Genomic DNA, 15,499 nt, shown 5'->3' on the forward strand with positions numbered 1-15,499 from the left:
TGACTATTGTATGTAGGGTGTGTAGGTGTATATGCCTACAAAATATATTTTTGGTGGGGGGCAGTAAATTTTTTTTGGGGGGGGTCGACGATTGGTGTAAACCTGTTGAATCAGCTTTTTACCCCCACATCTGATGGGGGGGGGGGGGTCCACTTTCTGCAACTTTTAGATTTAGGCCTTTCGCAGGGCTTTTATTATTTAGTCTACGGACAAACGGAACGCCCGGCTTTTATTACAGACGCGTCAATGACAAACAAAAAAAACACAAAATGCGAAGCTTGCCAAACAGAACTCTCTCGCGTTTTTATTTGGAACTCATAAATATACCGAACAGGATAACGCCACTTTGGCTTTAGGGGAAGAAAAAAAAGGGGGGGGGGAGGGAGATGGAGAGGACGGGGGGGGGGAGGAAGTCACATCAACGCGAAACAACCCACGCAGGCTCGCAGAACTAAAGCTGCGGACAGGAGAACACGCGGGGTGGGCTCACGGCACGGTCTTTACTGCGGAGGTCACCGTGGCGAACACTCACAGAGTCTCTCCCAAGAAGAAGAGGTGGCGGCGTACGGCGACCGTTTCGCCGTACGGCGACCGTTTCGCCGTACGCTCGACTTTCGGCCGCTGCCGAGTATAAGCTGTGGAATCGAAACGGACCGACGAGGAATTACCTTACACTCGGGATGCTTGCGTGCTTGCGTGCTTGCGTGCGTGCGCGTGTTTGTGTACAATATTAAAAGGGCGGGCTGGGATCAGCAAGGAGTGTGTGCAGGGCAGACGCGGCATGGCTCCAGCCTCTTCCCACGTTTTTTGCGGCCCACTGCCATGCGCGCAGTGCAATGCCCGATAGTGGATTGGTGAATTTTGTCTCGACAAAGGGGGAGGGGGGGGGGGCGAGAGATAGGCGACACGGTGCGGTATTAAAGAGCACATTGTCAGAAGAGCTGCCAGGTATGACAGCAACAGCTTCGACTACTGGACCTGGCCGATGGTTTGCCCCCACCAAGTGGCATTAACAAAATAATTATTACCAATTCTTTATTTACCTAGGACAGCCTAACCGAGCTCCAGTGGCTTTGTCTGGAGTTGTCCTGCTTGGGATATTTGGGAAGGGGGGGGGAGGAGCTGGGAGACAAAAAAACCTCTGGATACGAGGTGAACACTCAGGGGAAGTGTCTTGCACAAGGCATCCGATCTTCATCAATTGGAAAACAGATGCAGGAAGCGAACATGGTGCCAAATACCCGCAAAACCTGTGAAAGATCACAAAACAGATGCGGAATTTCGTGCGTAAGAGTTTCTCCGGCTCAAGCGTTAACGACATTTGAAAAGTCTAATCGACGTCAAACAGTTACAAGTGGGATAATAAACAAATGCCTTGCCCCCCCCCCAGTTATCGTCCGAAAGAGGCCTTCTCGCGAGTCGTGCACGGCGGACTGTAAAGGTTTTTGCAAAACCCGCTCGCAAACTTGCGTTCCCGAAGGTCGGTTTCGTTTTGCGTGGGCACGACGGACGCCCGTTCTTGAACCGGTGGACCCTAAAGTGCTATCTGTTCCATCGTGGCAAAGGAGGGCTCACGCCATGACCTAACCAGCCTCAAATTGGACCAGTCTTACCCGGTTTCAGTCGAGCAATAACGCTGATAATTGACACATACATTTTCTATTCCTCAATGTTTCACATCAGGTCAAATTAGCTCTCGATAATTTACCTACCTACATTTTACAGAAAGTGCAAAGAAGGATGTTACAGCTGTCTCTTCTGCCATTTAAACACTCGCTTCCGAAGCACGAACGAAAAATCTACGCGGCTCATCTATCGGTCTGCTATTACGCTCATGCCAAATCGCTCATCTTCTAAGTGCTTCAAAAGCAGCACCGCACTGAAGATCACAGCAACAAGAGGGTCAGCTGACACCCGTGCAGTTCCTTTCAAATTCACACGAATCTCGATTCAACCTAAGCCAATCAGGAACCAGGGCTTGAAATGCGTCGATTAAGGAACGGGGGCCTGAAATGCCTTCATACACACCCGGGTAAAGAAAAGGCTCGACATTGGCATAGTGGTTCTCGCACCCACAGTTCTACGTGCAGCACTGGCATGGCCGTGACTTTCAAGGGCGACGAAAACCAAAAAGCACGACCTCACAGTCCCGGCGGCGGTGCCAGCCGGCGTTTCTGAAGGCCGCCACGGAGCCTTCAAGCGGCCCAGTGACTGCAGCCGGTCACACCATCGTGCCAGTGTGGGCGGCTGCAGCCACCACGCCGGAAAGATTCCGTGCACCTCTCCGTACAATTCGACGATTTGCCACCAACTCAAGATTCGAGGCCACGATTCAGAATTTTTCTAAAACTGTTTTACCTTGTGGTGACTGGAGTGGCCTCTTAGTGGCAGCAAGGGTCATGTCAACACATTACGGCCGAGGTATACAACATTAAAAGGATCGATTCTCTCAACAATTTGTTGCACATATCACGAGGGTAGCGATTCATTTTCATCAGCGTATCAATTCATAGCAGCTTCAAAGTGGCTTCGTTATGCTCGGGGCTCCATCGTTACAGCGGTCAGTGAGTTACACACCACAGTCTCATTTTGTACAGCTTAAGCTCCCCCAGCGATAGCTCCAACAGCTTCCAGCCGACGGGGCTGGGCCCGCGGTTAGGCGCGGGGGAAAAACACGGAGGGAGTAATATTCGCGCGATGCGAGCGCGCGAGCTGCGCTCAGCCGGATAAACATTCCCGATGACCTGGCGCCTTTGAATTAAATGCGCGGGTGGGTGGGTTGGGGAGGGAAGAGCGCTCCATGCTTCGCGATGGGAAGGGTGGGGGTGGCGGCAGTGAGTGCCGAAGGGCCACCCGCTGCTGCTAGCTGCTTGCCGGCTGCGGCAGTAGCGGGGGCGGCAGCTTGTCGTCGTCCTCGTTGTCAGCGTCCAGAGGTGCGAGACACGCGGCCTGCTGCTGTTGCTGCTGCTGAAGCTGCTGGGCGCTGGGCGGCCGCACCTCCAGTGGAAATTTGTCGACTACGTCCTGCACCTGCTGCATCACCTCCTCCTGCCAGGAGATGAGGTGGCGCTCCATCTCGCGTGCCCCTGCCGACGGACAAGGTTCACACGCGCGGTAAAGAGTGGACAACTTCCATCACGGTTACAAGAACCGCCTTTCAGTTCCGTCAAACAATGCCCAAGTCCTCGACTACCTATTACGCAGGCTGCTGTTATTCCGGCAACGTTCATGGCAACGGCCCGGGGAAGTTGCATTTGCCGTTCGCGCAGTCCCTCAAGCTTCGTATGAAGGTAACGCAACAGTCTATTACCAAGGCCAAGCATTACTATAGCACCTGGATAAGTTATTAGGCAAGTGAGAATGTTTCATGGTCAGCCCTGGCCCCTGCCTACACGAAATGCCCACCCACGCACCAACAACCGCTATTCGCCACTAAGTGGCGGTGACGTCACCACGGCGCTTGTGCGAGGCTATGAGCACTTCAAGGCCACGTGAAGTGTCGAACGCCCGCTGGCAGGAGGTCATGGTACAGACCCAGGTGCAATGTGTTGACAGACTGAGATGATTTACCCCTAAATTACATAGAAAAAAATCTACCCCATGCACCACGCACACACACACAGAGCAAGTGATGTGTGTGTGTGTGGCGTAAAGTAGCCTACACATATATGCTGCCACCTATTGGTGACTGGGTATGTGTGTTAGGGCAGCGTAGTTTTTTTTTATTCTGACACGGCACACCTGGGGGACTGGAGTAAACGTTTCTATTTCTCGTCTTGCACGGTTTTCTGCGTATGGGACTTACAAAGTGCACCTTCTGCAGGAGGGCAATGGGTGGTGCGCTGCACGTAGATGTTAGAACCGAAAGTGGGTTCGTGAACTCATCGCCGTGCACCTGTGAGTGTTGTCCACTCCTATATGTGTGTGGTTATTTTTCTCTGATCTCCTTTAAGAAAAATACGAGCCCTGAACAAGTAAGTGGTGAATCAGCCAAATGCAGGACACCCCTCCCCCCCCCTCCTAAATTGTGAACTTTTGTGAAACAAAAATGTATCATTGCTCAGGTGTGTCTGTAAGGAATGACACGAACCCAGGTCTTGCCGTGGAGAGTCACCAACCACAACGGGCTAATGCATCACAGAGAGTGCCAAATTGACGTTACCTCTGAGCAATGCGATCCCACCGATGCCGGCGTGGCTACGTTTGCAGGAATGTAACAATTCACCTCTCCTCCCCCACGCTGAGATGAACTCTCAAGTCGGGAGGTCATGATTTGTTTCAACAACAAAAATGTACACGTTCTAACGCACTGTCGCATTTGGCTTGTTACGTCTCATGAGTGCGGTCTTGCTTTTCAAATGCATAAATGCAACATTGCATAAAATGTTAAACATCTCAAACAATAATGTAGCAGTCCATCTTATGGGCGGGGTAACTTTCGCAAATCTGCGATTGCTATTTCACCTGCACAGCGCGAGTCACCTACAACCTCCAATTCTGCGTTTTGCTGGGCGATGCCACCGCTCATGCCGATTGGGCAATGTGAATATTACGGTTCACAGCTCACACAACTCGGTTGCTTATACACGTAAGGTTATTCGATTTGCTCACGATTCGATACACCTGTCGTTAGATTAACAGTCGATTCCAAGTGATGAATCCGTTACATGCCTCCTGATAAAAAGGGCTGTGAAACTGGGCAAGATGCGCGCATCCGCTTGTCGACGAGCACCCTTCGCCCGCACTGTGCCCGCAGTGTTACAGCAGCGGGCATTGTACCGCCCCCCTCTTGCCACCACCGCCACCACCGCCACCGCCGCTACCTGCGATGACGTTCCCCTGGCGCTCGTGTAGCTCGTGCAGCGCGCTCAGGTTGTGGTTCATGAGCCGCAGAGCCGGGCTCAGCTCGGGCTCCGTGCTGCTCATGTGCATGCCCCCAGGCCGGTGCGGCGACGCCTGCCCCGACATGTAGCGGTCAAACTCCTCCGGCGTCAGACTCAGGGAGTGCGCGTCCAGCTTCTCGATGAACGCCACCGCGCAGCACTGAGGGGGGTCGCGCCAGGGCAGCGCGGGCGAGGCGCGGGAATACGGAGGAGGCATGCGGGGTCGGACACGTTCAGAGACAAGCAGAAACTGTCGTGCAGGCGGTGAGATGCAGTCAACCGCCACGCAAGGCGATGCAGACAAAATCAGGCAGACCCAGGCAAGATCCAACATGGGTAAAAGACACTGTGTGTATGTTGAACTTCTTTCACACCGTACGTAGCCAACCGTGCTAATCGGAGGTGGGGGGCGGGGAAGGACGACAAACTAAACACAAAAAAAGCAGTTGGAAAAAAATTCGTTCTTAATCTAGATAGGAATGGGAATGCTGTTGGCAGAAGGTGGATTGTCAAGCTCACGGAATGGGATGGGGCGAGAAAAATCTCGACGTGACAAGAGACACGAGTCAAACGTCGTTTGCCGCGTCACTCTCTCGTCCCCGAACCGGTTTCGTGCACCAAGCACATTTGTTCAGTAGATGGCAGCAAAGCACGTGGGGACTTTATGAGTCCTTTGCAGCGGTCACAAGACCGACTGCTGACAACTGCACCCAGGACATTGGCTCGTCATCAAAGATCGCGAAGAGGATCCGACTTATCATCAACATCGTCATTGTAAATTCACATCCATCCCGATTGTATAATCGTCACGATTCGGGGGGAAATTTTTATCGAAAAAAAATGTTTGTTTACGGTTAATCAAAATAAAAAAAGAATCTCCTACGAGAATCAACAATAACGCATTCTCACAACGCGCAATTCCACATGCGTATCGCGAGCGTCCCATATCGGTGCACCAAAACACCCTAATCATCATCGTCGTCATCGTCACCACCACCACCATCAACTCCTCCGTGGTGGATAAAACGAGCAAACCGCTGCATGTGCCGCGCGTATACCAGGTTGGTGAAGTAGTATCCCGCCTCCCCGGTCATGAGGCGGTTGGGGTGGCAGAAGCGCGTGATGTAGTCGATGTTGGATTGCAGGCGCGGGGGGTTTGCGCGCAGCACGATGTAGATGAGCGTGGGCAGGAAGTCGTCGGCCGTGGCGGGCTCGTCACGCGACACGCGGATCGCGTTGAAGATGTGCTTGCTGCAGCGCGTCACGCATGCCAGCTTGTCCTGCGGCACGCGCTTCGAGTCCATCTCGATGATGTCTGCGGGGTCACACCGTGGGGCGGGGTGGGGAAGGTGGGTAGTGGGGGTGGGGCGGGGTGGCAGGGGTGGGTGGCACGGAGGTTCAGGACACACGCACCATCGCGTACCATTGTGTACTATCGTGCCCACATGCGCACATTCACATATCAATGTGTCGCTAAACCCGCCACCACCCGACACAACCAATTAGTAAGGTTTGTCACGTAAACAGAACATGCCAATTCGTTACTAGTACAGCACACCGGTGTGTTGAAGAGCAACTCCACATTTTACAATCAGAGTTTTGCTGTGCCGCTTAACGACACATTCATATTTACACGATCTAACCCATTTTATGGACGATATTGGTCGCGAAAGTCAACGTGTGAAAATAAGCATGCCGTTCAATTACACAGGAAAGACTCGGCGAGTCACATCGGACACGTTTTTCTGACACGTCTCTCCGATGTCGCGCAACTTATTCGCAAGCTCACACCAAAACGCCTGTATGTGGGTGTCTCTGCATCCACCCATAGGCGATTCAGTCGCGTGCAATCAGGTCGCGCAACCGGCCGCTCAGCCGCGGACTTCGTCTTCAAACCACCGCCGTTATAGACGTACCCTCGCTACGTTTTTTGCCGGTTGTGCTATAATGCCAGCACGGGTGCCCAACGCTGCGGCGTCGCAAGAACACACCCGAAGGTGCGGCTCGACCCACGACAAGCCACAGGTGCAGCGGCTCGCTGGGGGGGTGGGGGGGCACGACGCGCGTTCCCCGCATGTATGTACCGGTGATGGCCTTCTCCACCATGTCGATCACCTGGGGGCTGTCCCCATTGATGGGTACGCCCAGCAGCACGGGGGTCACCCAGTGCAGCGCCCTGCATGCCCACGCAGACGGCAAAAGCGATTAAAAAAAAAATGCAATTTTTTGTTTTTCATCTCGCGTGATGATTTCGACTTGTAACGTGCCGCGGAGCATTCACCCTCTCTCGAAGAGGATGACTCTGAGGTGCGGGGAGGAACCACAGGCTCGTGGGAAAGGCAGCCACACACGGTGATCCGATAACAATTTCCACCCCCCCCCCCACTTCCTGCTATAATTAGGCAGGAAATGTTGAACATTTCTCACGTGTATTAGAGAGCTAGGACAAACTACAGACGGCAACGTAAGTTAAAGAATCGTGCAAAAACCAGCACTACAAAGACCGCACGTATTTGACAGCAATTCAAAGTTGCACACATTCTGGCATATTTACAGTCTGCAGAGCAAAGCAATAGTCTCTACACGAAAACGGCAAAAGAGAAAAAAATCAACTGAGAAGTTGAACCGCAACGGCTGTGACATGATTCATGCCTAGACTCTTTACGAATCTCCTCTGCTTAAAGATGATTCATGGCATATGCTCCCGCGGACTACATTACCGGCACGGTGACGCACGCCTGCTTACGGTACCTTCACATCACCAACGACGATAATCGTTGAGGACAAGCATCAGAGCCACCCCCCCCAACCTCACCGACCCTCCACCCTCCCCCCCCACCACCAGACGCCTATCAACATGCACACGAGCGACGCATACCGGATGCGCTTCTGGATGGCCAGGTCTTTCCGCTCGTCGTCCGTGTGCTCGGGACAGAAGACGTTCTTGTACAATCGCGTCATGATGAACTTCTCAATGTTGTCCATCATCTTTTCCACCTGCTCTGGGGAAGCACCTGCGGAGGCACGCGCGCACGACACGTGCCGGCCAAAGTTAAACGGTTCAGAGGGACCCTTCGCCGATTCCTCAATTCACGAGAGGCAGAGAACACAGGACCACTCACTCAACGTCCTAGCCCTGTGTAAGCATGTCCCGATCCACTCTCACAAAAACTAGTTTAGCCGTCACAATCTAAAGTGGCGAATCAAAAGAAAAATTGGTAATTTTTCGTATCGATTTCGCTGTCTCGTTTGTCCCGTTTTGTCTGTGCTGTATTTTTCGCTTCAGTAAATAACCAATTCTCACTGCACGGCCACTTATTTACGTTTCAATGCATTACTGCAGAGATGTCACTCGGCCGCTACAGCAGAGTTGCCGAAAGCCACTTTAAAGTGTTTCCTTCTCGTTCGTGAAGCTTCTTCACACTTGTTTTGGAAACACATCCGTTGTGACCGCATAAAAGAGAAAACATGGAACTTGCTTTCTGGTTTGCCGCTTGCTTCAACCGCTCGCCTCTCTAACTGCACGTGTTCAGGTTTGCATACGATGCATATCGATTTCTACGCGAGTCTGCGTCTCGTTCCCTCTCTTTGCACGAGTAACCCGTCCAGGCTGCGCACGAGAGACTTTGAGCCCTGGCTCGGAGCGCCTCTGAGATCTCGATCGAACAACGCATCCAATTTGTTAAATATGTGCATTATAAATAAATTGTGTTCATTATTATCCATGAAGATGCAGTGCTCGCTGGGCACGTGAGTAGGGAACGGAGGGCGCCACGGTGGCGAGATTTTAACTCCGTCTAGTATGCAGGTCATGGGTTCGATCCTGACCTTGCCGCCTTTGTATTTGGAGTTTGCGTGTCTCTCTCTCCCCGCGGTCGTGCGGATTTTCCTCCGGATCCTCCGATTTTTCTCTCCACATTTAGAATCAACGTCACGCGTTTGGAGCAGGGGTCAGCAACTTGCGGCTCTTTAAAGGGCTGTTTCGTGACAGTTATTTATTAAGGGCCACCGTCCAGTATTCACCACAGCGTAATGCAGCTCTTCAAAGAGAGGGGGAGTTTTGTTAACCGAATTAAAAATAAATGTCTTTTCTTGTTGTTTTGGTTGCCGACCCCTGGTTTAGAGCATTTGGCTGCTATAAATTTGTGATAGCCAGATCGCTTCTGAAAGAAGAGCTACGTAGCTCAGTGAGGCCTTACCTAGTAAAATAAAATAAACATTTGGTTTATAGATGTAAGTCATTGGTTAAACTGTCTTGCCTAAATCTAACCATCCTGCGGTAGGGGGCAGCTGCATTATGACTTTTTAACTGCCAATATGCATCACTAGAATAACATGGGTCATTTTCACAGGAATGAATGTTCAGCAAGGGACACAAGCCTAAAAAAAACACAAAATGTACCCGAAGCATCATTTGGGTTGTTACGGAAACTAAATGTTCTTACGCAGCATGCTAGTAGTACATTAAATAATGGACTCTGGATTGCCACCGAGACACGTGGTGGTGCAGCCTAACGTGGCAGCAATGAACGGTTTCATTGCTGTTGTATTGTCTCGTGGGAGCAATCGCTCCCCATTGAAAAATGGCTCCTCCGACACCCAATTAGAGCACCGCAAGTTCACGTCACACCGACCAGACACTCGTCATCAGCAGGGCGCTCGGCTTGCGCACAAGCACACCCCCGATGTGCGAACAACTTTAGCCAATTCCTAGTTTACTATAGTAATAAAAAAACTACTTTTTATTTACGAGGAAAGGCCCACTGAGCTATGTAGCTCTTTTTCAGAAGCAACCTGGCTATCACAAATCATAGTCCCTATTAAGTGGCTTATCACGTGGAAATGTATAGCAGCCAAATACAGTACTCCAAACGCATGTTGATTCTAAATGTGGAGGGTAGAACAGGAAGACCCGGAGAAAAAATCCACACGGCCACGAGGAGAACATGCCAACTCGAAATATAGGCATCGTCAGGGTCGGCATCGAACCCACGACGACCTCCTGTATACCAGGCGAGGTAGTTAACATCTCGCCACCGTTGGCGCCCGTTGAACATATAAATAACGGAGAGCCGCTACTTCCAGGCAAGTGTGACGTTGGCCGATGGAGAGAGGCGTGCGGTGAGTTCGCCTTGGTTGCATGCGAGGCTACTTTCTGCAAGGTGACTTAACAGCTAGACATTGATCAGAGGAGTGCGCGCGAGCATGTGAAACTGTGTAACTGTTTTTTTACTTATTGTTCGTTAAACAATTGTCTAAATATCTCCTCTTGTGCCATTAGGACATGATAATCACAAAAAGACTGATATTTCGGAAATTAAACTTTTTTTAAATGCAATAGGCTATATAGGTTTATATAGATCATTATCCTGAAAGTTTAATAAAAAAATTACATATTTTTTTTGAAAAGCACACAGGTTAATTGAGGACACAGCATATATTGTCTAGCAATGATTATACAGCAAACCCAAAGACAATCATGCAAAGTGCAATCATCCTAGCCAGTGGATCAGTGGCAATCAAACTCTTGCAGGTGTTCAGATAATGGCCCCCCCCCCCCATCGCCGCCCACTTAACGAAGACAAACGTCAAAACTATTCATAAAAAATCCATAAACAAAACGTTCCATTAAAAATCCATAAACAAAACGTTTCATTAAAAATCCATGAACAAAACTTGGCAATTGTTCTATATCCTTTGCGGAGAGAATAGCAAACTGCACATGCGACAGCCCTCTTTAGAACCCACAGCAAATTCGGGCCTTTCACTCCGAATGCGGTGCAAGGCCGTGGCTTAAATGAGGCACTTCGGGGCACATCCCATCGCTGAACACCCGTGCTCCACCATTTACACTAAGGCAGGACCCAGCGCTGTGCGAACACACAAATCCCCGCGCACAGCGCCACGCCAATTCTCAGGGTATCACACCACGGTGGCCAGCTGCATAAAACCTTAAGTGAGGGTTTCCCTTCATTCCCCGTCAATATCAGTGCCAACTAAGACACTTTTTTTTTTACTTCAGATGTTTTACGCTACTAGCGACACGACTCTCAACAGGAAGGCTTGGTCTCAGGTCGATGGACGGTTTAAAGTGGAGAATGCGGTTGACTGACACAATCATACTTCCGTGTAATTACGGACTAAAACTAAGAGCGTGTTACTTTTGTTCGTCTAATTAGTATGGTTTTACTGATAAAGAGAACATTGCGATGATCGTGGAAGGTATCATCCGAAATTCTAGAGTTCCAGGTGTTTGCCAACATCTGGGGGTTATTACTATTATAATTTTGACTGCTTCTGTTGTGCTGTTGAAGATCACGAGCTTTGTGGCGTTCTGGCAAATGCATTGTTGTTCCCACAACCCCAAAAATGTAATTACGGATGATACCTTTACGGACACCCTGCATCATCTGCATCAGACAGCCAGGGTTTAGCTCGGACAACAGGGCTGCTAATCATGCAGTCATGAGTTTTTATCCCTAGCGGGTGGGTAAAATAATGCGCCAGCTGGTGCAGCTGCAATGCCGGTTGGGAGGTGGACACTGGAGTTGATGTGGAGAGAATGGTTCCTGGACCAAGAGTGTCTGGCTTTCGCGGCCAGGTGTAGAGAAAGCCTGAAGGCAGAATTGCCCCCGACGTGTGCCATTTAATGCAATGCGAAGCTACGGGGGAGGGGAAAAACACTTAAGATGTTTCATGCAACGATTCACCGGCCTACCAGATGACGAGCACCGTTCATCATTCGGGCAAGATTTGAAATACGATGCTTTTAAATATACACAATGCTTAAAACTGTACTTCACCTAAATGTGGGAAAATTAAACAAATCACCAGTACTCATCAGGCACAGCGGCTTTAAAGAATTCCTCTGGTGGCATTACCAGTGCTGCTGTTAATATTCATCAATGCGAGCGTGTTAAGCATGTCTCATCCTAGCAGCAAAACGGATGGAAAAACAAATCAAACTCTCCTAACCGATCGCCGACTCGCAAGTCAAGGCAATTGCGAGAGCAAACAGGACAATTTTGTGCTTGCCTGTGAGAATGGAAGCTATCAGAAACGTCACCATGGTGGTGTAGCAACTGTGGGTAATGCATCATCGTGGCTGTGATGGAACTGTCAGGTACGATTAACCCGACTGCTCAGAATAAAAACCACGCCAAATAATATTTTAGGTGACAGAACACTGCCCACACTGAATGAAATCGTTTAATAAAGTTATCAATATAAAATGTAGGTAAATTGACATCTACAAGTACTCATATTCTGTATATAAAATTACACTAATAAGTTAAACATTTCTACGTGCGTAGCTCCATGTGTGCACATCCTGTGTATCTATGTTTGCGTGTGTGAACCCAAATGGTCATTCAAGTACTACACATCACCCTCAATGCCCCACGGAGTGGATTAATGAAAGCGACATGCTTTAACAGACCTTTGCATAACAATGCAGCGCGGTCGTTCTTGGTATTTAGTTGTTATTCTGTGAAGGTTTTTGGTGAATACTTGATGGATTGAAGGAAATATGCCATAGCTATGTGTGCAGATCTGGAGCCATTAATAACTCCAACATTTTTTATCTAAAATGTTAGCAGTGTTGTTTGCCAGCCAGAGCAACCCTTTAAACGCACGTAACAGTCAATCGGGAATGGGGGAGGGGAGTGGCACACACAGAGAACCAGGAAAACCCCACAGAGGCAAGGGCCGTGCACTCAAGAAGTCGGACACAATGCCAGCACAGGAAAAAATAAAAATCCAACCCAGGCGTGCACACAAGACGCCGCTGCCCTTACTCTCCCTGGCCGCCGTGTTGGATTGCCGGCGCTGCGCGTGCCACGGCTGGGCTACGGGCTCCGCCGCGCTGCGGCCCAGGGAACTGCGGCGTCGCAGCGCGCTCAACCAGGAGACGCGAGCCTCCTCCGCGGGCTCCGTAGGCCCGACGCCGTCGCCGCCGTCGCCGCCGTCGCCGCCACCGCCGCACGCCGCCCCCTCGACGCGAGCCGCCTCTACCATGCCACCCCGACAAGTTAGCGGCGACTCCCCCCATGGGCAAGGGGGAATGTGGGAACACGCGCGGGACATTGCGGGGCCACGGCGTTAGCGTCTCCTCAGATTGGTCGATTGTTCTTGTAACTTACACCCCTGGGCGAACCTACTGCCGGATGAAGTAGCTCGTTTAAAGGGCAATTTTTTTTTTATTCCACGAAAGATTAATTACACAATACATCTGTTAACCCGCAAAAACAAATATACACTGAGCTACTGCGTAGCCCGCACCTCCGATGAGCAAGGTTGGTAACGTACGGCGCGCGAAAGTTCAACATACATACATTGAAACAAATGAATAATGAATTTTTTTCTCTTGCTGTGGATTTCACACCTGATGATGATTGCTTGTGTTGCAGTCGAAACGTCGTGAGAATTTTTGTTTTATATTTTTATTATTTTACTTCTACGTGACTTTACCGAAAGAACCAAGAATAAAAATGAATAATGAGTTTGGTAGATTTTTTTTTTCCAGCTCATAACATTAGCAATTTTTCCAGCATCACCTGCTCTGGGTCAGCCTGAGTGTGTTACGAGCACCATCAAGTGGACCACAATCCCTCAGCGGATGGAGCAGAGATCTGCATCATGACAGCTGTTTCGCTAATTTCGCAAGGAGCCGGCGACTTTACGAGTCATCTGGGATAAGCGGGAAAACAGAACTGGTAACACGTGCACGATTAAACTTCCGTTCTTTGAAAATACAAATTTAAATAAGGAGGCATTTGTTTTGAACACCATTGGGAGGCTGCAGACCCAAAGGCCTAAAATGTCAAAAAGCCAGCAACAAACAGCACTATCAAAGTTGCTAAAGATAAAAGTTAATTGACATTAATGAAACATGGGGGGTGCACATTGAATTTGTATTTATTTAAATATATATAAATATTTACCGGACACCCTACAATGCTTTGGTGAATTGATGAATTTTTACCACTCGTAATTGGTATTCAAATTAAGAATAAATTATTACTTTAATATTGTGGTAAAATGGTAGTGCTTTGATTTGCTGTAAACCCATTGCATACAATATATACCTGTCAACAAACATCACATTTTAACCATAATATCAGTTTCGTGGGTTCGATCACTTAACAACAAATGTGTCGTTAAACCCGCCACCCCCCGACTAGGACAGCAAACCGGTGTGTTGGAGAGCAAATCCACAATATTTAAAATCACATTCTAAACACACGATTTGATGCATATATGTCGTGCTTAATCATCTATAGTATTTGCTTATTAATGAGTAAAAATTACACTGAATTATATAAAAAACATTAACATTGGTAAATATGTAGTACTCAAAGGATGTCGTGACAGGTCACGTGACTGTCGATGGCATGTAAATATTATATTATTTTTTAATTTCTAGCGCTACGGCTCGTCACCAACGATCGCCAGTTCCGCTTTTTTACGACGACGAGAGCTCGATGCTCGGGACTGCAGCGGAGCACTGAGCGATGCCTCGAATGGAAAATGAAAACGCAATCTCCCAAAAAAAGATCCCTGACCGTGGGAAAATAGATGGGGTCATGAGAGGCAAGGCGCGGTGCTAGTTTGCCCCTAGAATTGAATCTGCCAACCTTATCTCCAGTGTAAAGATTGCCACGATATTTTTACTTCCACACAGCAATGATTATTGAAAAGGTCTTCTCACAGCTTTGCTGACTCTTCTTTTTCATTACACAATCCCACCCAGTGCAAAGCAAGAATAAAGGGCGTTTCCATAATTGAGTACCAACAGAACGTGCTGTATAAAACACGCAAATAACACGAGTCATTGTGAGACATATACGAGAAACACCAGCATCCGACAACCAAGGGAAGTGATGTCCACGTAACGCAACCGATGGGGTTACGGCTCATAACGTATCGCGAGCCTTGCGGTTGAAATTTGCGCAACGTAGCTTCTCACGTGGAACGCTCGCATTTACGCTCCGGAGCAGCTTGCGTGCTCAAGACATTCTGTGCTGGGAAATCAACACATTTGTGCAGTAGGCAGTTTTGCCCGGACTTGCTTTCCCTCCCTGCCAATGCAAGAATGAAATCACTTCATTTGAAGACAAGCGAGAACATATTTGTACGTATTGTCACGGGGACATGGGAGGATCGTTTCTACTCTTGCGGTCAACGACTCGAGAGACCGAGCGACTAAATTAATGTCGGGGACAAAGTCCTTTTCCGCCAATTTCCACCACTGTGTTTAATCAGGCGCTGTTCATCATTTGGATTATTTGGCTGCTATAAATTCCCACGCAATTAGCCACTTCATTGAGCTATAATTTGTTGTGGCCAGGTCGCTTCTGAAAAATAAGCTAATAGCTCAGTGGGCTTCACCTGGTAAATTAAAAATAGTTTAGATGTACTTGTATTTTTTTAGTGATTTGCTTACCTTTCCGAAACTTTGCACTCCTATCGTGTTTTTGTATTGTTTGTTGTTGTAACTTTCTGACCAACCCCAACTGGACACGTGCTGAAAAAGAACTTTATAGCTTATCGGATTCCTCGAGTATAAATAAATATCCTGATTCTGAAAACAATTGTATGGGGGCTATCCCCATGAG

General features: G+C 49.0%; 1 protein-coding gene across 4 annotated transcripts in view; it reads right to left on the minus strand.

Annotated features, from left to right (window-relative positions):
• Positions 1-284: 284 nt before the first annotated feature.
• The window catches only part of RABGEF1 (RAB guanine nucleotide exchange factor 1), a 30,190-nt gene continuing 14,975 nt past the window's right edge, over positions 285-15,499 (minus strand). For all 4 annotated transcript variants that reach the window (XM_078873761.1, XM_078873759.1, XM_078873762.1 and 1 more), the window contains exons 6-10: positions 7,762-7,897; positions 6,968-7,059; positions 5,942-6,198; positions 4,824-5,043; positions 285-3,086 (exon numbers count right to left, since the gene is read on the minus strand). In XM_078873761.1, the coding sequence (XP_078729887.1) occupies positions 2,863-3,086; positions 4,824-5,043; positions 5,942-6,198; positions 6,968-7,059; positions 7,762-7,897 (929 nt within the window). In that variant the 3' untranslated portion in view covers positions 285-2,862. The remainder of the gene's footprint in view (positions 3,087-4,823; positions 5,044-5,941; positions 6,199-6,967; positions 7,060-7,761; positions 7,898-15,499) is intronic.

Source organism: Lampetra fluviatilis, chromosome 37, assembly GCF_964198595.1.
Source record: "Lampetra fluviatilis chromosome 37, kcLamFluv1.1, whole genome shotgun sequence".
Classification (NCBI taxonomy): domain Eukaryota; kingdom Metazoa; phylum Chordata; class Hyperoartia; order Petromyzontiformes; family Petromyzontidae; genus Lampetra; species Lampetra fluviatilis.